Source organism: Sceloporus occidentalis, unplaced genomic scaffold, assembly GCF_023333645.1.
Source record: "Sceloporus occidentalis isolate IW3139 unplaced genomic scaffold, rSceOcc1.0.p SCAF_309, whole genome shotgun sequence".
NCBI classification, from domain to species: Eukaryota; Metazoa; Chordata; class Lepidosauria; order Squamata; family Phrynosomatidae; genus Sceloporus; species Sceloporus occidentalis.
The window spans coordinates 508,616-536,320 of record NW_028317289.1 but is presented as its reverse complement, the minus strand read 5'-3'; the positions used below and the strand labels follow the sequence as shown (position 1 = coordinate 536,320).

General features: G+C 45.8%; 1 protein-coding gene across 1 annotated transcript; it reads left to right on the top strand.

The window, feature by feature from the left end:
• Positions 1–27,425, top strand: LOC149274937 (exostosin-like 3). Its single transcript, XM_089505094.1, has 5 exons — positions 1–2,148; positions 19,701–19,828; positions 25,585–25,729; positions 25,982–26,110; positions 27,216–27,425. The coding sequence occupies exons 1-5, from the start codon at positions 1–3 to the stop codon at positions 27,423–27,425; spliced, it is 2,760 nt and encodes a 919-aa protein (XP_089361220.1).
• The last annotated feature ends 280 nt before the right edge of the window (positions 27,426–27,705 follow it).

The window sequence follows — 27,705 nt, the reverse complement described above, 5'->3', positions numbered from 1 at the left end:
ATGAGTGGGTATACCATGCTGCGGAATGGGGGATTGGGGAACGGAGGTCAGCCATGGATGCTACGTTGGTCCAGCAGGATCCGTCTGTCATGGCTCAGTTTTACGTTGTTCATTATACTGGTCTTCTTCCCCCTGATTGCCCACTATTACCTCACCACTATCGACGATGCCGATGACGCGGGTAAGAGAATCTTTGGCCCGAGAGCAGGGAATGAGCTCTGTGAAGTGAAACATGTTCAGGATCTTTGCCGGATCCGTGAATCCGTCAGCGAGGAGCTTCTTCAGCTGGAGGCCAAGCGCCAGGAGCTCAACAGCGAGATCGCGAAATTAAACCTAAAAATCGAAGCGTGCAAGAAAAGCATCGAAAATGCGAAACAAGACCTCCTTCAACTTAAGAATGTCATCAGCCAGACTGAGCATTCGTATAAAGAACTCATGGCACAGAACCAGCCAAAGCTTTCATTGCCAATTCGGCTTTTGCCAGACAAGGACGAAACCAACGTACCATTGCCAAAGTCCAGGAGAAACTGCAGGTTGCACAATTGCTTTGACTATTCTCGCTGCCCGCTTACATCTAGCTTTCCCGTTTTCGTTTACAACAGCGACAAATACCCGTTCGGGAACTACGTAGATCCTTTAATCAGACAAGCCCTAGAGGCAAGCGTCAGAACTAACGTATACGTGACCGAAAATGCAAATATTGCTTGTATATATGTGGTTTTACTGGGGGAAATGCTGGAGACGTTGATGCCAAAACCTAATGAATTGGAACAGCAGTTGCACTCTTTGCCATATTGGAGAACGGATGGCCACAACCATCTGATCATTAATTTGTCCAGGAAGTCGGAAACCCAGAATTATCTCTATAATGTCAGCACGGGACGTGCCATGGTTGCCCAATCCACGTTTTACGATTCACAGTATCGCCCGGGCTTCGATATTGTGGTTTCGCCATTGGTCCACGCGATGTCCGAACCCAACTTCCTGGAGATTCCCTCCCAGGTGCCGGTGAAAAGGAAGTACCTCTTCAGCTTTCAAGGAGAGAAAATCGAGTCTCTTCGATCCAGCTTGCAGGAGGCCCGGTCGTTTGAGGAGGAAATGGAAGGGAATGCCCCAGCGGACTACGATGACCGCATCATTACCACTCTTAAGGCTGTCCAGGACAGCAAATTGGATTTTGTCATGGTTGAGTTTACTTGTAAAAACCAAGCTAAGGCAAGTTTGCCCACCGAGTGGGCTCTGTGTGGGGAACGGGATGATAGGCTTGAGCTACTGAAACAATCCACTTTTGCACTGATTATCACCCCGGGTGATTCACACCTCGTTATATCTGCTGGCAGCGCCATGCGGCTTTTTGAAGCTCTTGAGGTTGGCGCCATACCAGTCATTCTAGGTGAGCAAGTCAAGCTACCATATCACGATATGATCAGGTGGAATGAGGCGGTGTTAATAATACCAAAACCACGTATCACGGAAGTACATTTTCTCTTAAGAAGCATTTCTGACAATGACCTTCTTTCCATGAGGAGACAAGGGCGCTTCTTGTGGGAGACGTACTTTTCTACATCTGACACTGTGTTTAATACCATCTTGGCCGCCGTAAGGACTCGTATCCAAATTCCTGCTGCCCCCATCAAAGAGGAACCGGCAGTGGAGATACCTCATCGAACCGGTAAAGTGGCAGGTACCGATCCCAATATGGCCGACAACGGAGACTTGGATTTGGGTCCAGTGGAGACAGAACCACCATATGCATCTCCAAAATATCTCCGTAACTTTACGCTAACTGCAACCAATATCTATAGAAACTGGAATACAGCTCCGGGGCCCTTCCATTTGTTCCCTCACACGCCCTTTGACCCTCTCTTACCCTCCGAAGCAAAATTTCTAGGCTCCGGCACTGGATTTCGACCAATCGGTGGAGGTGCTGGAGGCTCCGGCAAAGAATTCCAAGCTGCCCTTGGCGGGAATGTTCCCAGAGAACAGTTCACTGTGGTTATGTTAACCTACGAGCGGGAAGAAGTACTCATGAACTCGTTGGAAAGGCTAAGCGGTCTCCCGTACTTGAATAAAGTTGTGGTTGTGTGGAACTCCCCAAAGCTCCCGTCCGAAGATCTTCTATGGCCCGACATCGGTGTCCCTATAGTGGTAAGTGCGTTGTTTTATTTTTTTATTTATTGCTTTGTGAACATAAAATTTTTATTTTCATTGGACTTACGATAAATGTGCATTCACCATCGAGAAAACGCTTTGTCCTTTGGTGGGAAAACTGCCAGAAACGATCATGTATTTGAAGTGATCGGGACATAGCTTTGGGTTGCTTCTGAAGTTTATTGGAAATGTTCCGTTCTGGTGCTTTTGCATTCATCTATTTTTTTTGTTGTTTGTTTCTGAAAGGGTTAAGTGCCTTTTACACTAGCCTTATCTGCTTTAACGTATGATCACTGCTCACCCTGCTCACCGTTTCTGGCTGCCGTCTTGGGAAGACTAATATTTATCTTAACTCTAAGTATATTGTTGTAAAAGATCGTCTTCCCTGGTCGGAGCCCTAGGATATTATCTGGTATCTTTTTTTTTTTTTTTCCCTTATATCACGCTGTGCTGTACCTTCATTGAAGATGTGCGATTCCTATTCCCCTACCCGGAGAAGGGAGTCCTGAGATTTGCCGATATTCAGTAGCTGCCGTTCCAAGACCATATCCTGCGGTTTCCCCCAATGAAATAGTTGCTGGTGATTGGAAAGTTAACGTTATAGTTTTCACCTCTTTGGTCGCTCCTTTGGTAACGCAACACAAAATTATCCTTAAATTAAGCCCCCGTTTAATCGGATCGTGTTTTGTGGGGCCCGTTTAATTTTGGCCTTCTGGTCGTGTGACGCAAAAGCCAAGTATAGGAAGACGGATATTACAGAATTTGTTTTCTTTCCCTTCACGAGTGATTTTGATTTTAACGTTTTGGCGGATTGGGGGTATTTAACCGCTACAAATTAACCCTATTAGCACCTGCCCAGCCTTTACACTGGTGGCTGCCAGAGCTCCCCACGCCAGGGTTCTTTGGCTTCTTCAGCCTGTCATTGGGGTGGTTTCTGTGCATATTTGGAACTGGGCGCAAGAACACGCTCCGTACCAGGAATTCCTGCTATTCTCCCCCCCTAAGGAAGGAGGTTTGCCGCTCGCTCAGAATATTTCCAGCTGTTGATAAGATTCTCTACAAGGAACAGAAGTTACTCTTTGGAATTTTTCATGGAAGTTCCCATCCCACTGATCCAGACGGAAGTCATTTTTTTCACATTCTAGCAATTCACCTTTTTTGCTGTTTAAAGGAATATAGCGCCCCCCCCCCCTGCAATTTTAGGATATCGAAGAAAAGCCCGCAATAAGTCAATTTGATAAAAGGCACTTTTTTTTGAAGTTTTTAAACAGAAATTAGAACGTCTCAATGCTGGAGCAGGAAGTTCCGCAACAGAACCCCAGACATGCGTGTAAATAAATGGATTTTGTGTTAAGCAGTTTAATTTATGCTGATATTTGTTGTTTTTGCCCCATTGGTTTCAGTGCCAGCTGGTGGCTGAACCTGTATGTTTATTTGCTCTTCCGTGCCGGACACAACATACATGAAGGCAGCACTTTCACATGTCCCTAACCAGCACAGATAAACGTGTCTCCTGTAAACATGGCGGCTGCCTTATCCATCCAGGTATATGGACAGCCTACCTGCGGGAGACGGGGCGCCCCCTCCAACCCCCTGTAAGTAATGCAGCCGCGGGTCTTTTCACGGAAAGGGAGCTAATTGCCCCCCCGCAGCACGTCTACAAGCGTCGCGGTGAGACGCCATCTTTTTGGTTTCCAGGACTTGCTTGCGCAGTAACGCCTATTTGGCAGCAAAATATATATAAACACGGCGCATTTTAATGAAGACGCAACATTGTTGAGTTAAACGGCCTGGAGAAGAACGGCTGACAGACAACACTGAGCTAGAAATGTTGGAGGGGAAAAAACTATTTTTGAGAATGAAAAAACCCAGTGCAGATATCTAATCTATCCTCCTACAAACCGACCTAAAACCGCTGACTTCCCGCATTTCCGGTCCGGGTGCGAGCTCGTAGTCGCTCGAGTAATATGAAGAGGATCGCGCTGGGTGGGATATATCTCGTATCTTGGAGGTGATTCCAAGCCAGAGATAACTCATTGATTTCACATGTAAGAGATTTATGTTATAGATTCCATACGATAATGTGACCTCGTACACGCGGTACATCCAACACGCACACAAACGCACACACACACACAAACACACACAGATACTGTTTGAGGGGCAACCATGAAAAGATGTCATTTTATTTATCCGTTATTTAAGGTGGAAGTCTCACGGGGGGGAAAAAAAACATTTCGACAGGCGTCATGTACGGTGCCGGCACTGACAAAAAACCCGGTCTGATTTCAGTCCTTTATCTGCAGACCTGGATGTTGTCAGATGCGATGTTTTGGGTGACGCTTCCGGCTCAAACTCTGTACTGAGTCGAAATGTTAGAAAAACCCCCCCCCCAATAGTTCAGACTTTCCACGTTTAGGGTCCTGGTGCGAGCTCATAGTCACTCGACTCCGATGATTGTGAAACCGAGTGATACGATGCTGATGATGAACTCTCTTCAGGATCCGGCTGAGTAGGGAATATGTCCTCGTATCTTGGAGGCGGCTCAGAAGGGTAACGCTCGTCGTTGTTTTGTACGATCGGCCCCCACGGTCTTGGAACGTTGTGTTCATTTTCCCCGCCGCGTCCGCCGGAATCATGGTCGCCCCTTTCAAAATCGATGCTGTCGTAGGAAGGAGGGTCCCTGCTCATTGACCAATCAGGTCCTCCTGCAAAGTGTGGAGGCGGGGTGACGTCATCACCCAATGTTGCAGGAAGCGGCTGGTATCTGAAGGCTTCTGGGTCCTCCTCAGAGTCGCCGTCCCGACGGATTTTGCTCACACAGACAGCCAGCCAGTAACACAAGCCGATTACTGTGAGTGCGATTATCTGCACTAAGTGAGCTACACAGACTTTAGGGGGTTTGTCTGTGTTGGATGCCGGTTTGCAGGCTGGTACCACAAGTCCTGGGATACAAACTATTACCCCGCAAACCAGTAACAGCATCCCGAGTATCAGGAACTGCGCAAACTGCCGGCTTTTCCCGCAGAGGAAGCTGCTATCTGGATCCGTCGGGTCTCCTTCTAATTCCCTCCTTCTCCTCTCTCGTTGGGCAGTAAACTCTGCCATCATTAAACATGCCAGCCCTAACCCGGCAAGTACCGGGCCCGTCACCTTGTAGGTGATACAGCTGTCGGACTGGCATGATGCGAACCCATAGACAGAAAGTAGAGATCCGCCGCATAAGAGCGCCCAGCCAAACACAACCAGCGTGAATGTTATTCTGCTGCTTGTGCGAGGGCCAGGAGTGCCGAAGCAAGTGCGCTCCATGACGGCTGAAACGTGTACCTGTCGGGTGTCAGTCAAAGATGTTCAGGTGCAGAGACTCGCACCTATGTGCCGGGTGTTGCGTCACACGAATGAAGGCCTTTTAATCTCTGCCTATTTTGTGTTTTCAAAGTCAATTGAAATCGCGATTTGGCTCCCTGTCGTGGACAGGTAACGGTTATGCTCAGTACTGCTACTGCTCACAATCTGAAACAACCACAGTGTCTGGATGTGCTTTTACAGAGCATCACAGCATTGTGACATCACAGCACTATGACATCACAGTCAGGGCAGGCTGTACCACAGTGCAAGGGCTATAGGGGTGTTCTGCCCTGGTTCCAAATATTTTTTCCAAATGTTTTATTCCACATGACTCCCCCCCCCCCCCCCCCCCCTTACATGAAGTGGTTTGTTCCGAAGATACTTTTTGTAGTGTTGAGAAGTAAGGGCTTCTTCTGACATTGCGCATGCTTCACAGAAATACTCGTAGATTGTTAATAGATGACAATGTTGAGGACACTTGGACAGAGTTTACACTTAATAAAAGACAATTAACCCCTTAACTGTTTATTTTTGTTACCCTTTGTGACCAAGGATGTTTTGACACTTTGGCGCTGCTCGTGTTTAGCTGTAATTTTCTCCTCTCCCATTTAGGGTACTCACGCAAGTTATTTATATTTATATATATATATATATATATATACATTTTTTATTTTTTTGCTTTCATAACAAGAATATTTTTTATGATCTTGTCATCTAATTTCCTATTAAAAACAAAACAAATATGAGTAAAGTTTGAAAAAAGCACTTTCTGGCTCATTTGAAAAATATTTTACTCATCTACAAAATCTAATGAAAAAAACTGCTAAATAGATTAGGGCTGCAACTAACGATTATTTTCATAATCTATTAGTTGGCTGATTATTTTTTTCGATTAACCGGATAAAAAAATTTAAATTTTTCATTTATTTAAAATAATTTAATAAACAGGATGTTAAAAACAAACGGCAGAATAAAAAAAACCCACTTTGATAAAAATGCATTTCTTGTTTTTATTTCCCAACCTGCCCCCCCCAGTTATGCGCATCTGAGCCCTGGCTTGCCACACTGCCTCCCAGATATGCCACTCCGCCCTCCCCACATATGCCTTATATACCCTGATATGCCACTGTGCCCCCTTATATGCCTCATGCCCAAGATATGCCTTATACCCCCTGATATGTCAATCCGCCCTCCCCACATATGCCTTATATGATATGCCACTGTGCCCCCTGATATGCCGTATACCCCCAGATATCCTATAGTGCCCTCATAGATTCACAGGCTCGTTCGCAGCACACTGACACCATACTTTTATAAATAAATACAGGATTAATCTTCACTGCCCCAGGATTTAGATTCCCCTTAGTTTGCCCCCCCTTTATCTCTAACTGCACCTTAAGTTTACTTTTAAATTAAATTAACCCTCAGTCCTCAGCATTAAATTTACCCTAAAGACCCCATCAACCATAACTGCGCCTAAATTAATCGACCCCAACCAAACCTGCCCCTAAGTTAACCCTGAAGATCCCATTAATCGTAACTGCCCTTAAATTAACCCCCACCTCCCCTAACTTTCAGCAACCCAAATATTAATTTTTATGCTGGGCCATGTGGACGCTATAAGGAAAGGGGCGGGGCCTGGAGAAGGAAGGCGTGGCCAATCGGCAGTGACTGCAGGGAGGGACTGTAAGTAGTAACTGCTGCTGTGAGTCACACTGAAATGGATTATAAAACGAGGGGTATTTTTCAGAGCATTTGCTCTGAAAAAAACCCTCATTTTATAATCGATAAAAATTGATTCAACTAGGGCTGAAACAACGAATCGATAAAATTGATAATAATCGATAACGGAAATCGTTGTCGATGATTTCCGTTATCGATTAATCGAGTGATCGATTCGTTGTTGGCTCCTTTTACTTACCTCCGCGAGCGTTCCCTGCTTCCGCTACACGCTCTGCACTCTCCGCCTTCTTTTAGTTGCGTGACGGATGTGACGCGTTCCGGAGGTAAGTATTCTTCATGTCTGTGCGATTCGCTCTGTGCGAGTGGCTCCGTTCGCACAGAGCGATTCGCGGGGGTGGGGGTGGGGTTTCAGGGGATGCAGGGCAGGGTGGGGGTGGGGGGGCAGGCCAGGGTAGGAGACTGAGTGCAGGGCAGAGTGGGGGTGGGGATGCAGGGCAGGGTGTGAGTGTAAAGTTCTGGGTGCAAAGTGCCAGGGCTGGGTGCAAAGTGCCAGGGCTGGGTGCAAAGTGCCAGGGCCGGGTGCAAAGTGCCGGGTGCAAAGTGCCAGGGCTGGGGCAAAGTTTCTTGAACAGTAATAGTCCACCTCTTTTCAGAATGTTTGGGGTTATTTTGTTTCATAAATATTGTGTTTGGGTTTTTGTACTTTGAAAATATTGGTTTTTTATTACATCATAACAAAATAAGAATGTTAATGTAAATTTTAAGTTGTTTTTTAACATCCAGTTCATTAAATTATTTTAAATAAACTAAAAATTTGCATATTGTTTTTTTTTATCCGATTAATCGAAAAAATAATCGGCCAACTAATCGATTATTAAAATAATCGTTAGTTGCAGCCCTAGATTCAACTAATCTATAATGAAATTCGTTGCCAACGATTTTCATTATCGATTATTATCGATTTTATCGATTAGTTGTTGCAGCCCTAAAATAGATTCTACAATTTGTCTTGAGTTTAGAAATGCCCAATGTTTTTTTTGTTTTTTTGCAAGTTATATGGCAAGTACAAGTAGCATATTGCTATGTTGAAAATATTTTTTCCAAATCCGGCCATTCTGCCCCCATGTGCTATTTGGGGCATATTTGAAGCTGGCTAATTCAATTTACCCCATGAAACCATATATATTTTTAAAAACTAGATACCCCAAGGTATATCAGATGCTGGTATTTGAACCTTTTCCATTCATGAGATTTAACCAGCAGCCTTTGCCCTTTTTTTTTTTTTTTTTTTTTTTTGGACTTCAGGTATGGATGTACAGCTCCTGGTAGACGTGACTGTCAAACAACCACCCGTTACGTGTTCAGCAACATCTCCTGAGTACAGTTATACTGCCCGTGCATGGGTTTGTCTGTTTTTTGGGGGGTAAAAGGCCACGTTTGGGAAGAGCAATTATTTTATCTTGGAACTTTGACATCTGGTCCTTCTGCCCCCATGTTCCATTCGGGACATCTTTGAAGCCAGTCAGTTAATTTTACCCCATCAAATAATGAAAACTAGACCCTCCAAGGTATTTCAAATGGTGGTATTTTAACTCTTTACATGCACTAATTCTACCACCAGCCTTTGTCTCAAAGTTTTTCGTAGTCATTTTTCGTGTGTTCGCTATCGAGGCATTTCAGCGACACCAAATTGTCAAAGTAAGACATTTGTTTCATGTGCTACACAAAATGCCCAAGCGATGCTTCTCTTCCCCTCCGCTGTGCGAGGACGCTTGCTTTGTCCCGTAGTGGAATTAGTGTCATTGCCGCAGAGTGTAAGCTCGTTAGAGAAGGGCCCTCCTCACCTGTTGTCAGTCAATTTGTTATGTTACATACTACTTATGTCCTGTCTACCCATTGTACAGCGCTACGGAATTTGATGGCGCTATATAAAACAATAAATAATAATAAGCCAAGCACACAAGCCAAGTATTAAGCTGCGACTACCCGCAAGGCCTCTTTCCTTGATGTCCCCTTTTTTCTGGGAGGTTGGAATGTTTGCTGGGTGTGAGGGTATCACGGGGTTCTACCGCCCGAAAAACCCCAATAATGTGTATAGAAACAGCAGGGAATGGGTTTCCCCCGCCAGGTCCCTAACCACAAGCTTCCCTCTTTGGCCATCCGAGACGGAGCCTGCAGAGGTGTGCAGGGTTTTCCCATCCTTCTTAAGCCCTGTTTATGTAACGAGAATCCTTTCAGCTACAATGTATCCCGATGAAAACGTCACGTTCTAAAACTGACCTATATCAAAATATACTCACGAGTGACGCTTCGTGCAATGAAGGCAATTATTCAAATTCCTTTATTTATGCTTTTTCCCCCTTTATGTTTGCATGTAATAAAAATGCATTTGAGCAATTTGATACATTTTTCTCAGCTTTATATGAGAACTAGAGAATTATGCCGTTATGCCTGTTTTCTCCTTGATTCTAACCCCCCAGTCCTGTACACAGTAACCCCCCCCCACGCTGTATACAGTAAATACTAGTTGACAAAAACCTGATTTTATCTAATTTTCTTCCAATAAACTCCCTTTATCTGCAGACCTGGAGACGCCGTTGCTGTCAGTCATGTGATATTTTGGGTGACTTTCACGGCTCAAACACCACACTGAGCTGAGGCTTTATGGCGATGCTAATGAAGGGCCATCGAAAAAGCACGCCCTTCGTTACTGAAGCTTGAGAGGAAAGAAGGGCCTGAAACCCTACCAGGCATTGAAATAGTTAATAGAGAAACGGGTTAGTCACAAGATGCTAGAATCAAATGTCCCTTCCAAAAATAGATTTAGCCACCATACCAAAAATACACGAGAGGCAGAAAATTGCACTTGTGGTTTCAATTTTTATTTTCCGCTACATCGGTGACAAAAGAGACTCGTCCAGCTGCTGCTGCGAATGCATCGGGCGCGCTGGGGTGAAGCCTTCAGAATGTCCGTGTCTTACAGAGCTAGAATGTCCGCGGGTCACGGATAAGGGACGGGGTTTGCCTCGCTTTTCGGGAACTTTTAAAGGGACTGTAGGCAGCGCCGCTTGGTAGAGCCGGTGCCGCAGATGGACCCGGCTGCTGTGGGAGCGCACGTTTTAGGTGTTTGTGCCCAGCAAGGCTGCCTGAATCTGGAAGCAGCTGCTAGAGAAATAGCGTTCCGTAGGTAATCGGTGGAGGTATCTAACTTAAAGTTTGCATAACGTCAGCCGAGATCGGTGGCAGCCTGTGGCAGAGCTGGCATTATCTGATCAGTTTCCTCAAACACCCCCACCTTTCCGCACCGTATACGCATTGGTTGTGTTCAGTATGTACACGGTATACTGTAAGCTTGGTTTACTTGGTGGAAATAATCCTATAGAATGTAGGTTTTTGGGAGAGTTTGGTACAGTTCTTCTCAGACGCTCTCTCATCATGCGTGCAGCGCTCCCCGAATCCTGCGGCGCGTCTAGGTAACATATAGTGAACCGCAAAGGAAGTGTTTGGTGGTTTTACATTTGGTTTCGTTTCTTCGTCAGTGTCCTAGTTACCCAAACGTTACAGAAAATCATGAGGCGTATCGAGTCCGTAGCGAATGCAAACTTACCGATAACATTAAAATCGGCCTTATAAAAAAACGAATAAGATTGATGACCCTGTTACAGAAGGAGACGACGACCCTGTTGTGTGCATGCGATCTATTAAAGTTTCATAGAAACAAATTAACACTATAAATTCTTTTTATAAAGGGGTTTTTTTTTTTAGGATTTTTTTTTGCGCTTTATTTAAAATAGGCTTTGATGGCTGAAGTTTTTTTTTAATAGAAATGTTTTATACATTTTTTGTTGTGTAATACAGACCACTGTTTATCTTTTTTATTTGATTTTTTTTTTTTAATACGTGTAACGGGGGGGGGGCACCTATAGAAAAGTACAGGAGAGAAGAACAAGAGGTCATGATCTAAAAGTAGAGTCAGAGGCTTAGATGGAATGCAAGGAAGTCTTACTTTACCGTGAGGGTGGTAGATAAGTGGAATGGCCTCCCAGCAGAAGTGGTGGAGGGTAATATAGTGAGGGGATGAATACATGCGTGGGATAGACATACGGCTCCTGAAGGTTTGAGTGGGGAAAAAATGGGCAAACTAGACAGGGCCGATCTGCCGGCAGATTCTACGTTTAACTCCCATCTGAAGCTTATGTAACTCTCCTTGTTTAGTTAATGGGTACCTACGTCAGCATTGGGTCATGTGATAGACCCCCTTCCTTCTAATAGACATTTTTATTTATTTTGCGTTAAGCCTTTCTGCCCTTCTGCACCATGTTCCTTCTCTAAATAAGTGTGTTTTGCCTTTTTTTCTGTCGTTTGAGTGGAACGCAGGGATTCACATAGATTCTAAGGTTATATAATAAAGCAAATGTTTATTACTCCCCGAAAGCAGGTTCAGTAGACATCTTCTTTACTGGGTCCCTTGCCGGTCCATCTCTGGTGTGGCAGAGCATTCAGGGCCGTAACCGATTTATAGCTCCCACCCATCACAGTATCTGACAACTAGGGCTGCAACAACTAATCGATAAAATCGATAATAATCGATAATGAAAATCGATTGCCAACGAATTTCATTATTGATTAGTTGAGTCTATTTTTATCGAGAGCAAATGCACTGAAAAATACCCTGCGTCTTATGCGGTTCATTCAGTGTGACTCATAGCAGCTCCTACTTAGTCCCTTCCGGCAGTCACTCTGATGTTTGGCCCCGCCCCTTTTTATCCCGGTGCCGATTGGCCCCGCCCATTTCCTTAAGCATCCACAACTCCACATGGCTAATGTTATGGTTAACGGGGTGATAAGGTTTTATTTAGGGACATTTATGGTTGATGGGGTGTTGAGGGTTAATTTAGGGGCAGTTATGGTTGATGGGGTCTTTAGGGTTAATTTAATGCTGAGGACTGAGGGTTAATATAATAAAGTTAAGGTGCAGTTAGAGGTAAAGGGGGGCAAACTAAGGAGAATCTAAATCCTGGGGGCAGTGAAGATTAACCCTGTATTTATTTATAAAAGTATTGTCTGTGTTCTGTGAACGAGCCTGTGAATCTATGAGGGCACTATGGCATATCAGGGGGTATAAGGCATATAGGGCATATAAAGACGTGTGGGGGGGCAGTGTGGCATATCTGGGGGTATGTGACATCTGGGAGGTAGTGTGGCAAGCCTGGGCTGAGATGTGCATAACTCGGGGGGGGGGGGGGGGCAGGTTAGGAAATAAAAACAGGAAATGCATTGTTTTTAACATCGTTATTTTTAAATAAATGAAAAATGTACATTTATTTTTTTATCCGATTAATCGAAAAAATAATCGGCCAACTAATCGATTAAATAATAGTTGCAGCCCTACTGGCAACGTGGTGGTCCGGCGGGCTAGCGATCTGGGACTCTGGCAGATGTGCCAAAGAAGTACAGATCGCCGTTCTCTGCCTAGTGTGTAAATACTACAATACCCAGGTCCCCATCGATGGCCCAATAGAATAACCAGGTTCTGTTTGGATTGTAAGCTCCTGGGAACAGATCCCATTTCTCTTATGACCTGTGCATTTGCCGCTTGTCACGCTCTTGTATTTAGGCTTTACCTCTGCCACCTTTAGGGCTTTTGTAAATGACTTAATTTTTATATTTTGCATGATTACACCCAAATTCCGCAGTTATAACGGGTAGGTCGGGGAGATGGATGGTTAAACGGGCGCAGACAGCTTTTTCGCCACAGTTAGACAAGAAAATTACTTATGAAAATGAAATGGGCACATTGTGGCAGCACCTCCATAGTTGCCCTATGAAACCCCTGTAGTTGTTGCCATCAGCTTGTGGATTGTGTTTAATGACTTTATTCGCACGCAGATATTCTTTGCCGCAATAAGATTCTGAAAAGTTCTTATCCGGCTTATAACGGGAAGTCCCAGCTTCATACTCGGCTCGTGCGCTCGGCTCACGTGGGATTCTGTATTCTGCGCCAATGACGCTTTAACTCCACTACGGGACAAAGCAAGCGCTCAGCGGAGGGGAAGAGAAGCATCGCTCGGGCATGCTGTGTATGGACATCAAACAAATGCCTTATTTTGGCAATCATTTTTTTTATAAAATATTTGACATTGATAGCGTTTAACCCAAAAAACAGTCCAACAATAAAGGTCACGGCGAACCACATCTGAAACCGCATTTTGTTTTTATTTTTCACAATCAATGATCACCTCTTAATCTTCCTGTCCGGGAAAAAAAAACCAATATATAAAACTTGCGTGGGTTCACTAAATGGGAGAGGAGAAAATTACAGCTAAACACGAGCAGCGCCAAAGTGTCAAAACATCCTTGGTCACAAAGGGTAACAAAAAAAAAAGTCTGGTCTTTAGGGGGTTAATTGTCTGTCTGTGTTTTATTAAGTGTAAACAGGGTTTCTTCTCCCTCAACATTGTCATCTATTAACAATCTACGAGTATTTCTGTGAAGCATGCGCAATGTCAGAAGAAGCCCTCACTTCTCAACACTGCAGAAAGTCTCCTTGGAACAAACCACTTCGCGTAAGGAGGGGGGGGAGTCATGTGGAATAACTGTCATTTGTGACAGAGGCAGCTGTGTATTGGCCCTGAGGATATTTGGAACCAGGGCAGAGCACCCCTGTGGCCCTTGCACTGTGGTACAGCCTGCCCTGACTGTGATGTCATAGTGCTGTGATGTCACAATGCTGTGATGTTCTGTAAAAGCACATCCAGACATTGTGGTTGTTTCAGATTGTGAGCAGTAGCAGTACTGAGCATAACCGTTACCTGTCCACGACAGGGAGCCAAATCGCGATTTCAATTGACTTTGAAAACACAAAATAGGCAGAGATTAAAAGGCCTTCATTCGTGTGACGCAACACCCGGCACATAGGCGCGAGTCTCTGCACCTGAACATCTTTGACTGACACCCGACAGGTACACGTTTCAGCCGTCATGGAGCGCACTTGCTTCGGCACTCCTGGCCCTCGCACAAGCAGCAGAATAACATTCACGCTGGTTGTGTTTGGCTGGGCGCTCTTATGCGGCGGATCTCTACTTTCTGTCTATGGGTTCGCGTCATGCCAGTCCGACAGCTGTATCGCCTACAAGGCGACGGGCCCGGGACTTGCCGGGGTAGGGCTGGCATGTTTAATGATGGCAGAGTTTACTGCCAAACGAGAGAGGAGAAGGAGGGAATTAGAAGGAGACCCGACGGATCCAGATAGCAGCTTCCTCTGCGGGAAAAGCCGGCAGTTTGCGCAGTTCCTGATACTCGGGGTGCTGTTACTGGTTTGCGGGGTAATAGTTTGTATCCCAGGACTTGTGGTACCAGCCTGCAAACCGGCATCCAACACAGACAAACCCACTAAAGTCTGTGCAGCTCGCTTAGTGCAGATAATTGCAGTCGTAATCGGCTTGTGTTACTGGCTGGCTGTCTGTGTGAGCAAAATCCGTCAGGACGGCGACTCTGAGGAGGACCCAGAAGCCTTCAGATATCAGCCGGTTCCAGGACCTCATTGGTCAATGAGCAGGGACCCTCCTTCCTACGACAGCATCGTTTTTGAAAGGGGCGACCATGATTCCGGCGGACGCGGTGGGGAAAATGAACACAACGTTCCAAGACCGTGGGGGCCGATCGTACAAAACAATGACGAGCGTTACCCTTCTGAGCCGCCTCCAAGATACGAGGACATATTCCCTACTCAGCCGGATCCTGAAGAGAGTTCGTCATCAGCATCGTATCACTCGGTTTCCCAATCATCGGAGTCGAGTGACTATGAGCTCGCACCAGGACCCTAAACGTGGAAAGTCTGAACTATTGGGGGGGGTTTTTTTCTAACATTTCGACTCAGTACAGAGTTTGAGCCGGAAGCGTCACCCAAAACATCGCATCTGACAACATCCAGGTCTGCAGATAAAGGACTGAAATCAGACCGGGTTTTCTGTCAGTGCCGGCACCGTACAGAACGCCTGTCGAAATGTTTTTTTCCCCCCCGTGAGACTTCCACCTTAAATAACGGATAAATAAAAAGACATCTTTTCATGGTTGCCCCTCAAACAGTATCTGTGTGCGTTTGTGTGCGTGTTGGATGTACCGCGTGTATGAGGTCACATTACCGTATGGAATCTATAACATAAATCTCTTACATGTGAAATCAATGAGTTATCTCTGGCTTGGAATCACCTCCAAGATACGAGATATATCCCACCCAGCGCGATCCTCTTCATATTACTCGAGCGACTATGAGATTGCACCAGGAGCCATCTGTCTCATAAACCCTGAATATGGTTGGGCGTCCGTCGCTAAGCAGTGCGTTTCAAATATATTAAAGTTCCGTAATATACCGTATTCGCACAGAACATTTTGCGGGGACAGAAACCCTCACCGTCTGTTATTAGTGTTTCTGGGCAGCAGGTCTATTCGCTAAAGGGAGAGTTGGCTTCGCCATACAGTATGAAGTCCCCGTCCCCAGCGAGCTTCTGCTACGAGAAACGCTTGGCCGACCCTGAGTTATGTATAGTTTAGATCAGTCTCCTTACATTATACAGGTCAGCCTTTCTTGCTGGAGAACTTACCAACATTTGTAATTAATGAATAGTGAAAACTGCAACTCCCCATTAAGTGAATAAAGCATGTTCTGAAGTGTTGGTTGGAGCTGTGATGGTTCTACGAAGCTCTGCTAAAGATGAATCCGTTTAGTGACCCAACATAATGTACGTTCTAAAGACGTCGGTCTAAAGACGTGCCCCCCCCCCCCCCCCCCGAGTGCTCTCCAGTGTGTCTATCCTTTGGGGTCTCCAGGACTGTGCCCAATACTAGAGTCACAACCTCCTCCCTCTTCCTGCTATTAATGCCCCTCGCTATACACCCAAGCCCCCCAGCTGCTTTCCCCAAAGCCCTTATGGCCTGCCCAGACCTCGCTGTGATTGGCTCCATTATTCGCATTAGTTTTTCTTCCAGCATAAGAGATCATTTTGTGCTTTATTGCATCACTTTTTTTTATAATCTCTGATTTATTTATTTTTTTATATTGCTGCAAAACAAGGATTTCTTTATCTGAAGAATAATAGTATTTGACGGTGACGCAGAAATCGAAAAATCAGCAACCGTAACCTCCTGTTTCTAGCGATTCTGTGGTTATTCCTCCCCGTTAAGATACCTCCTGTCAAGTTACTGGTTGATGATCGGTTCAGGCAGCCTTCGTAGAATTATAGAAAAAGCAGAAAGTAAACTATCGGCAGGTTGTAAACAGTTTCCATGATGGCCTCTGTGTGCAGGTTGCGCTTTGCCTTTGAGATGGGAGCAAATGCGTCGGCCATATTGGAACGCTAGGAAACGGGCCGTTAAATATACTTTTTTACCATTAGCTGTAAATTAAGGGGTAAGGATGCTAACTTATATTATCTGACCTAAGGTTTGCATGCGCGGGTCAGTCTCCGCGTAATTCGTGTAGTGTAAACCATACTTAAAGGTGCTGAATTTAACTTTTATAGCATTTTTAGTTCCGTCCGACGCACAAACCCTTCCTAGAAACAGTTTTTTGTTTTTTTTACGCATGTATGATTTCCCTCATTCATACGTTTTGCCAGGAATGAGTTAAGTCATCTGTAATCTTCAGACGGCTGCATATCAGCCATTTGTATGACCCTCGCTCTGTTATCTGACCCCCAATCTGCTAACCCCCTGACTCCTTATCCTACTGCCTGTGAGAACAATAGAATGGCTCAGTCTTAATCACCCAGCGTGAAAGTCTTTGGAGGGGGGGTGCTATGGTGTAGAGCTCGCTGGAGGGGGGTGCTGTTACTGTGTAGAGCGCACTGTGGGGGGCTCTCAAGGACGTCCCCTTCTAAGTAAAAAGCACATGTAATGGTGGGTGGCCGAGGATATGATGATGGGGCCGGGATGTGCTCTTGTATGGTAAGCAGGCAGCCGTGTCCGTCGGAGGGGCAGCCGTGTCCGTCGGAGGGGCAGTCGGTAGGGTGTTTATAGCCCCTCCGTGTGTTGCCGTGTAGCTGTAGGCGGATTATCTGATGCGGTTTGGCGTCTGAGAGGAAGGAAGGGGTGTTTTTGTTTTTTTTGCGGGCAGCCTGCGATGTGCTGCCGACTCGCCAACACGAGAGAGAACCCAACACCTTCATCTACTGGCAGCTGTGAAGCCACACACAAAATCCCAGGAGCCACTGGGGCTGTTTCAGGGGCCACAGACGGGAGCCTCCATGGTGCTTTGGATTTCGGAAATGTTTAGGAGCCACGGGCCCCTGCGTTGTAGGGCTTGTGTAGCCCTGCGGGGGTTTCATTTGCCCCTCTCCGTAGTCTATGTGCTGGCATGCAGGGTTCAGTAAAAAAATAAAACCGGCATGTAAATCTAATTATTTTTATTTAATAATGAAAAGGGACTCGGATGTCTTGTGGAATACTCGTGTAAATGTGTATCTTTGTGTCAATGGTGTAATTGTTTTATTTAGCGCCACCTTTTGGGGGCACCTTGTGGTATATTATATAAAGTTTCCTAAGTAGAACAGCCTCCCAGCAGAAGTGGTAGAGGGTAATACAGTGAGGGTATTAAACATGCATGGGACAGTCATACGGCTCCTGAATCTAAGACGAGACCAACGACTGATTAAGGTTTGAGTCTTTACAGCAGGAGGAACGGGCGACCAGACGGGGGCCGGCAGATTTTGTTTCTATGAACAGCCACATTAATTGGATACTTTTTTTTTTTTTTAAGAATTATTGCTTAACGATAAAAGGGAGGAGGGGGGTTCTATTTCTTTATACAGCGCTGGGGGAGGGTTATATTTCTGTATACGGGGCGGGGGGGTTGTATATCTGTATACGGCGCTGGGGGTTAAACTGTAGGAGATTTTTTTTTGTATACGTGCTTTTGGGCAGCAGTTTGCAGTATCCGTTGCTCCAGTTAAATTAGGTAAGATTTGTTTAGGTGAATCTGATTAGTGGCTGTCGGGTAATGAGCGGTGACTTGGCATTAGTGAAAGTGTCGCCGTTTCTGCTCGTGTAGAGAGGTTTCAGAGTAGCCGTGGAGTATTTCCTCGGCGAGGGGGTAAGTGAGGATAAAGGTTGTACGAGGACCCTCAGGCGTTTGTCTCATATGGCAAAAGGTGCGGCTCCCCAACTGTCAATACACGTCGGATACCGTCCGGATACCAGCCGCACATACTCCGCATTCCTCGTGCCGCGGAGGCACGGGGCCCCCGATACCGATCTATAATCTGCCGGCCGCACACCCACAGAGGGTTTGAGCCAATTTATTAATAATCTTCAGTCCATAGCTTCCTGTATCATGTGATGCGCTCCGGGCCGTATCTATAAACCTTGTCCCGTGGGCTGACTCTCTCCTGCTCTACAATACCTTTGCGCCTCCTGATGGGAGTTGCGTTTCTCCGGTGTAGGGGTTAAAATAGGTTTGTGGCCGGTTCTGTATTATGGTGTCCCGCAGACAGATGTAACTCTGGGCCGGTTTTAGTGTGTGCGCACTTACCCTACATGTTCTACCTCTAGGAATGTTGGCACGTGTTACAATTTAATTTATAAAGTCATTTCCGGCTGTTTTGCATCATATTATGGAAGGCCATATGTGTATACCATGGGAGCCGCTATCCTAGTGTGTTAGGATCTGCTTCCACTGGAGGTTTGTTCCTGGTACCTACTACACTTCCTGTGCACTTCTGTTTGAAGGCTAGAAAGGTAGGGTAACGGAGGACTGGGGGCATTTACACAATGCTTCATGCGCGACTGCAGTGGTTTAAATGCCCCACAGGGGCAGGCTGTGTGTTGGGCGGGGTTAGCCCTTTACAGCCTTTAGTAGGACGGATGTTGAGAGGAAGTGGGCGGGGAATGGGCGTGGCAAACCGTATTCCCCCGGGAAGTGGCCCTGGGAAACGAGGCTTCACCCCGAGGGTTCCCAGCCAGAAGGGGGCTTTAGCGTGTGCGCGCTGCAGTAACCTGCTTCATTTAGGAAATACTTATTAAACTCTGATTTTAACCCTAAATTAGCTGCGGCCCCCAGGTTTTCCGCATCGTTCTCTTCCTCTCCTCCATCGCTTTTTATCTCCCTGCTGGGTTTGAGTTTTATCCGATTCATTGTATTTTAATTACAGATTATTAGCAACTGGCCTTCTGCTGGAGGACGACAGCAATGGATTTAAGTGTCTCTGCCATCAAATATAACTGGCGAGTGTCTGGAGCATAAAACCTTTGTCTTGTTAAAAAAAAATTTGACCTCCATGCTGCGACCCTTGTCTTCCTTTGGGCACGGGGGGGGGGGGGCTCCTCTAAATATCCTGTTTCCTGAATCGCTTCTTCAAGGCGTAGCATCATCTTGGCTGAAGGGATGGGAAACGTTAACGTGTCAGAAACTGCCGAGGTCGGCGTCATGCTGGATATAATAGATACTTGGTATTGGGTATGTAATAAAAAGTTTAAAACAAACTTTTTTTATTCTCTCTCTCTCTCTCTCTCTCTCTCTGCAGGTTGTTCGCACAGAAAAGAACAGTTTAAACAACCGCTTCCTGCCCTGGAACGAGATAGAAACAGAAGCCGTTCTTTCTATAGACGACGATGCCCACCTCCGCCACGACGAAATCATGTTCGGCTTCCGGTCAGTACTTTACAGCGCGACATGGAGAACAGCGGTTTAACTGTCGACGTGTAACATGTCTTAATTACAGCTGTCAGCGGGTTTATTGGAGCTGGTTATTCCTCTCCAATAAGTCTCTTTATGCTTAAGTTGCTGATTATTGTAAAAGCTGGCTCTGCCACGGGCTGCTACCCATCTCCAAAATTACTACACCAATTGGGGGGGGGGAAAAAGCTCAAAGAATGAGTAATTCATAAATTGCTATTAATGTCAGCGGCTATAATGACATTAGTTCCCTTTAAACCTCATATCGGTCTGCTATATACCCTTTTTACTCGATTGACTCGCTGTTCTTACTTACGTGGCCGTATTTATACGCTGTCGATGTAGTCGGTGCATGCGCAGACAAGTCCGATGCTGTTGCCAAATATTATCCGATGCTTGCCGGCATATCCACCTTTGTAAGAGACTTTTGATGTAAACAAATTCTGAAGGTTTGACAAACGCTTTCTCCATCCAACCAAATGCCAAAGCTCAGTGGGATCCAGCGCAGGCATATTAATCAACTGACTGAGCGAATTAAGATATCTGTATTCTGTACTAATGCCTGGGACCACTGCCCCGCCCCCCAGTCACTGTGATGTCTTCCGGAGATGCCACCTCGCCCTCTGCTGGGCGCCACAGGAAGTGCAGCTGTATAAAAATATTACCCTTGGAGAGACAATGTTGTCATTGTCTGTATGATTACCAGAAAGTGTAATCGGGGACAATCACTTAGTGACTGCCAGAACAGTGTGGGAAATGTACACATACCTTGGATGTTGTAAAGCTCGTCCCGTGCCAGAGCCGCAGGCTGCCCTTTTTTATAAAGTAAAAGCTGTATTGTTTTGCTGGAAAGGATCTCTGTTATTCGCTCATAACCATGCCGGCCCTTATCCGCAATGCTTCGGGAACCGCTCTCCTTATACCCTTCACCCTCTCGCAGGATCCAGGCGGAACTTAAATCCCCTGTAGACTCTTTGCTGTGCGCCTGAATCGCTCAAAGGTGCATATATTTAATAATTCATGTTTTTGTTAGGAATATGCAGCTGAATATTTATTCCCACAATTAGCTGTGTCCGACATGAAGCAAGCTTGGATTTAATCCTATCCAAATGTTTGGGGAAGGGGGGGCTGTAAAAGGGGCACCATCACCTTCATAGATTCAAGCATGCCCAGATTAATTATATATATGTATAGGGCTGAAACAACTAATCGATAAAATCGATAATGAAAATCGTTGTCAACGATTTTCATTATCGATTAGTCAAATTGATTTTTATCGATTTTATCTTTATATAATCCGACCTCAAACAGAGATCGGATTATAACACTAGAATCCAGATCCCCCGCAACGCTGCAGGGGTCCTGGATTCCCCTCACTGTCGGCCGGTCTCTCACTTCCGTCTCTCTCCCCCCTCCCATACACCCCTCTGACTCCTCCCCCCTCCCATACATCACTCTGCCTCTCTCCCGACTCCCTGGTGTTTTGTGAACCTCCGTTGCTGACAGGCACTTTCACTTCATAGAAGCCTCAGCGTGAGTGAAGGGCAGTAACAGAGGCTGTCTGTGCGATGCAGACCCCCACCGGCTGACAGAGAATCGAGGTCTCCTGCAGAGGATCATCCTCTCTGTCAGCTGGTGGGGGTCTGCATCGCACAGACAGCATCCGTTACTGCCCTTCACTTACGCTGAGGCTTCATAGAAGCCTCAGCGTAAGTGCCTGTCAGCAATGGAGGTTCACAAAATACCAGGGATCGGGAAAGGGGCAGAGTGGTGTATGGGAGGGGGAGGAGTCAGAGGGGTGTATGGGAGCCCCCCTCCCATGCACCACTCTGGCTCCTCCCCCTCCCAGACGCCACTCTGCCTCTCTACCCGGCTCCCTTGTGTCTTGTGAACCTCCGTTGCTGACAGGAGGCAGAGTGGAGTATGGGAGGGGAGCCAGAGTGGAGTATGGGAGGGGGGAGGAGCCAGAGTGGAGTATGGGAGGGGGGAGGAGCCAGAGTGGTATATGGGAGAGGGAGGAGCCAGAGTGGTGTATGGGAGGGGGGAGGAGGCAAAGTGGTGTATGGGAGGGGGGAGGAGGCAAAGTGGTGTATGGGAGGGGGGAGGAGGCAAAGTGGTGTATGGGAGGGGGGAGGAGGCAGAGTGGTGTATGGGAGGGGGGAGGAGGCAGAGTGGTGTATGGGAGGGGGAGGCAGAGTGGTGTATGGGAGGGGGGGAACGAGGCAGAGTGGTGAATGGGAGGGGGGAACGAGGCAGAGTGGTGTATGGGAGGGGGGAACGAGGCAGAGTGGTGTATGGGAGGGGGGAACGAGGCAGAGTGGAGTATGGGAGGGGGGAACGAGGCAGAGTGGAGTATGGGAGGGGGGAACGAGGCAGAGTGGAGTATGGGAGGGGGGAACGAGGCAGAGTGGAGTATGGGAGGGGGGAACGAGGCAGAGTGGAGTATGGGAGGGGGGAACGAGGCAGAGTGGAGTATGGGAGGGGGGAACGAGGCAGAGTGGTGTATGGGTGAGTTATAGTGGTGTATGGGGGGGTATAATGAATTTCAGGGGGGCAGAATGGCATATCTGGGGGAGGTAGAGTGGTGTATGGGGGGTATAATGAATTTCAGAGTGGCATATCTGGGGGAGGCAGAGTGGTGAATCAGGGAGAATTTCAGGGTGGTGCAGGGCATTTATGGGGAGCGGAGTGGCATATCAGGGTGCACAGTGGTATATAGGGAGGTATAAGGCATAAATGGGGGCGAGTGGCATATTGGAAGTTATAAGGCATATCGGGGGCATAAGACATATCTGGGGGTAAAAGGTGTATCAGGGGGCTCAGTTGGATATCACTGGCATATAAGGAGTATAAGGCATACCGGGGGCACAGTGGAATCTCTGGCATATAAGAGGTATAAGGCATATATGGGGCAGAGTGGCAATCTGGGGGTCAGATGTGCATAAATAAAATATAAACAAGGCTTTTTTCTCAGTTTTTATTAAATATGAAAAATAGTTAACATATGAATTAATATTTACTAATAACTTTGTACACTGTGTTTGGGTTCTTGTAGCTTTTATTATGTCAGTAAAATAAGAAGGTGAATAGCGAGAGGCCATTGCAATAAAGAGATGAAAGTGTAAATTGTACGTTTTTTATTACATTATTTTAAATTTAAAAAAAATTGCATTTTTTATCCGATTAATCGAAAAAGTAATCGGTCAACTAATCGATTATTAAAATAATCGTTAGTTGCAGCCCTATATATGTATATATTTTGGGGGTATTTAGGTTAACAGGAAGAGGCTATTAACGAAAGGTGGCAGAACTAGCATTATGTATTCTGTTTCCTTGCTTTTTGGCCCCATGGTTGGCTGCCGCAGCTTCACCAAGCTTGAATAACTACTTGTGGCCCTTATCACGGTGTAATCACCGAGTACATACTCTGCACTTATAATAAATAATAATAATCGGTGACCATAATTACGGGGAGACCTCGAGGAAGAGGAATTCCCTTTGAATGTTACAGGGTTACTGCTGCCGTTGCAGGTTATATATGATGTATAAAGGGGGATCTTTATGTACGTATCATTATTAGCAAGCAGTCTGCGCATATTTCCTGGGAAGAAGTGAATTCCCTAGACGATGATGAGAATGTTTGGCCTGGGGCTTTATCTATTTACTGGCATGCTTTATAAACCACACATTTTTTAAGCTCAAACATAACATTCCTCGTCCGCGTCACGCCATACATCCCTCCATGCTGCGATTAAAGGGAAGATCTCCGGTACCATTTACCCTTTTTACTATTTATTTAAAACCTTCACGAAACTTAAATGTACAGCCCCCCCCCTTTTAATAGTGAATATTATGGTATACTCATGTCTCGATAACTTGAGTATTCAATAGGGATGAATAACTGCGAGTTGAGATGACCGCGCCTGATACATAACACCGTTGCATGTGTAGGATTTGGGAAAGGTGTCGGGTGTTTAAAGTTTAGCAAGCTTTGTCATGCTTTTATGTATTAAGCACAGACAATAAAACTGTTTAAGGCATGAGCTGTCTGTGCCTGGCAACGTAGGCCTGCAGCAACAACTCCTAAAGCCATCGCCTGGACACGTCAGGCGGTCTGCCCGTCAGGTCGTACGGGGAAGCTGAAACCATGTCCATGAACGTCAGAGAGCCGACAGTCGCACGGACCGCTGCCGTCTTATATAATCCAGCACAGACTGCCATTACGGCACGGGCTGTTAATTATTCTAAGGGTGGGCCGCGGGGGCGTCTCGTGGACTTTTGTTTTGGTGCCACGGGGTGCAGCCTGCGATCCCCCTGCGTGCCGCTCGGCAGCTTATTGTAATTACGAGCCGGCGGCTAATGACCCGCTAGCGGGATCGTGGCCGGAATCTCTATAAAGTAACTTTGTTAATGATGTTCTAAACGGAACTCTGTGTGTTCATTTAAATAATGAGGCTCTGCGCGTTCTTTCTCGGCAAGCCTTAAGTAGCTGCACATATTTTTTTTTGCGTATTATGTAAATTTGTATAACGCCAAATCTTCGACATTTACTTAAAAAAACAAAAAAAAAACAAAACTTGTGCGACTGGTGTTTCGTGCATTGGTTAAAAATATGAACCAAAAAAGAAAATTACATAAAATGCTTGTTCATAGTTTTTTTTTTTGTTTTTTTTTTGTAAAGGAATGCTTAATTATCATGTGACACAAGCATGCACTGGTTGTTGCCATAGAAACCGGAAAAAAATAATAATAAAATTATACATCCGGTAAGGTTGATTTTCTTAACATGTAAGAGAGCTCTGTTTTCCTTTGTTTTCCGTAAACATGGCAGCCGAGCGGCCCCAGTATCAGGATGTCGGAGCGCGTCTCTCCCCGCGGGGCAATTAGTTGTAGCGAGGAAGCTGAGATCCCGGATCGTTACAGCACGACGAGGGCTCATGCGCGGCTAAATCCCTCGCTTCCTGGGTTTCTAATAGGAGAGACAGACCAAGGAATTGTATCCGTCGGGAACACTGGAATTTGTCGGGGTGAAAAAACCAAAACACGTGGTAAATCACTGCGCCGCTATGGCCGTTTAGGGGAAGGAGTTCCTCGAAGGCTGGAGCCACTTACTCTTTCAGCCCTGGTCAACCGTCATTGGGGGCAGACAGTAACAGGATTTTGATACCCTTAGGGGGCATCACAAGCTTAAACAGCGAGGCATTCTTCGCACAACGGACAATAAAGTTCTGGAATGCTGCGATACTTTCTAGAACATCTGGGCGAGGAACGTATACATTTTCTGGTATGTTTTATGGTGTAAACGACGGCTGGTCGAGAAATCTGAGCCAGAGAAATGTTTTCCCTTTCTGGGCAAGGTTGGCAGGAGCGTCGCAGGGGTCTTGTCTGTCATCTTCGTGATTATTGGAATTGGGGCATACGTTGAAAAGGGGGGGGCGTCTATTTTCTTATGTAACTACGGGTAGCGGAAATTGTTCTCTTCCAATGCATTACGAAATGTATTTGATAAAACTTGTCAATCTGGAAGAACCGTTTTTGTATTAATTGTAAAAGATGTTTGTGTCCGTGAAGGTATCTTGGTGAATTTGGGGCGATTCTGGGTTTTTCCTCTTGTATCTGTATGTATCTCTCCAGAGCGTAGCAAGCCGTCGACGTCTGAACACCCGTCGGGGCGATCAGTCTCGGGCAAAGCATTTTCTGCAGCTTGATGACCGGTACTTTCCTTTAAACAGGGTCTGGCGAGAGGCAAGAGACCGAATCGTTGGGTTTCCCGGCAGGTACCACGCGTGGGACATCCCTCATCAGTCCTGGCTATACAACTCCAACTATTCCTGTGAGCTGTCCATGGTACTAACCGGTGCTGCTTTCTTCCACAAGGTTAGCCCCGGCTGTGTATATTTTAAATATTTGGGCGCTTAAACACGTTAAATCTGGCTCGCCTGCCGCATGCGTTAAATGTTGATTATTTGGGGTGAATTGGGTGCGTTTTCACAGGGCGGTGTCTTTCCTGCTCTCGTTATTTGATCCATACCTGGCAGTGGGTTTTGGTGGAACATACAAACGTACATACTACGATGTAAAGTTCAAACGTATTTATTTTTATTTTTTGTCTACCCCCCACCACCAAAGTACTACGCCTACTTGTATTCCTATGTGATGCCGCAAGCAATCCGGGATATGGTGGATGAGTACATCAACTGTGAGGACATCGCCATGAACTTCCTGGTCTCGCACATCACCAGAAAGCCCCCCATTAAGGTAGGTAGGCGGCCAGGAGGGGTGTAAGCAGATTCGGCATCGCTTACTGCAAGAAGAGCTGTAACGATTGCTTGTCGTTAACAGGCTGTCTGCCGCAGCGAGCCCGACGATGGTTACAAAGTCTTTAAATACTTAGCAATTGACTCAAACTGTAGATGCTGGGCATGAGTCCAAATCTTTCTTGCTTGGCAGGTCTTGATACTTTCTGGAAGTGGTGTTTATATTCCCACATTACTCCAGGTGCTTATTGAGCCCTTATAAGCTTAAAAAAAGACCCAGCAGGCCGTTCTCCCGGAAATCACAGTATCTTTGATGCTCACAAATAACCACGTATTAGTTTGTCTGGAACTCTACAGTTGAGCGGCACTGCGGTTGGCATAAAACCTCTATTTTCAGGCAAATTCCTGCCTGTAAATGAACAATCTCTGGAAGTGGCTTTATCACACTAGACCCAAGGGTGGACGCCCTGATTTTGTACTCGTTGATTTCTAAGAGAACATTTTGTAGGGAATTCAATGAGGACACAACCCAGTCCTCTACGCATCGCATATGAGAACCTCTATAGTGTAACAAACAACCCCCGCTCAGCCAGCTTTCCAGGCCTTAGGGTCATCACCATAAAGACAATATCCAGTTTGATCTCTGCTATGGCTTGTCCATCGACAGCAGTTATCACAAGAGGGCTTAGCAGGGATCTTGATAAAAAATGACAAATACATACAAAATGGCAAATTCACCGGATGGTCATTGATTGGTTAATAGTTTGGGTTGGCATTCTGAAGTTACTGTATCTGACCTTACAGCCGAGCGCTACTGTTGGCTGATAAAACAGATGATGCGTTTCCACAGATAACGGAAAACGGATTATTCACATAACAGATGAATGATTTCCTCTCAGGGGAACTGATGTCTTTTTCTAGATAATACAGTATATTGTTGCGTTCATACCCCCCCCCTTTAGAATTTTTTTATTATTTTATTTTTTCTAGCTTCTGCTTGCTCGGGCTTAAAAGAATTTAGCGTTGTTGGTTATCGTAGCGTTCCGTCCTGAATTGCGCGTATTGTACAACATTCTAAATCTTTTTTTTTTTTTTTTTTTCTGCAGGTCACCTCTCGATGGACGTTCCGCTGTCCGGGTTGCCCGCAAGCGCTGTCTCACGACGACTCCCATTTCCACGAGCGGCACAAATGCATCAACTTCTTCGTAAAGGTGTACGGATACATGCCTTTACTGTACACGCAATTCCGAGTAGACTCGGTCCTCTTTAAGACTCGGCTTCCCCACGACAAGACAAAATGTTTCAAGTTCATCTGATGCTGTTCAGTTGGAAGCCATACAGAGATGTTTTTTTTTGTTGTTTTTTTTTTTAAATGCCCTTTCCTGGATGTCGTCTCAAGTGTTCTCTCTCCAGTCTTAAACACTAAATAAAACTTTAAACTGTTGAAGAATTATAACACTAGAACATCTTAGTATATTATGTACGCTGATGAAACGGAAGACATCGGTCAAATTTTTTTTGGATATTGGACAACAAAAATCAATTTTATTATAATTTTTTTTTAAATTTGCAACACGAAACTTTAAATCTGCTTGG

Bases quoted from the DNA above. Each gene is read 5' to 3' on its own strand.
- LOC149274937 (XM_089505094.1), top strand. From the start codon at position 1: ATGAGTGGGTATACCATGCTGCGGAATGGGGGATTGGGGAACGGAGGT. The intron at 2,149-19,700 runs GTAAGTGCGTTG...CTCTCTCTGCAG, and splicing joins ACATCGGTGTCCCTATAGTG to GTTGTTCGCACAGAAAAGAA. The intron at 19,829-25,584 runs GTCAGTACTTTA...TCCTTTAAACAG, and splicing joins GAAATCATGTTCGGCTTCCG to GGTCTGGCGAGAGGCAAGAG.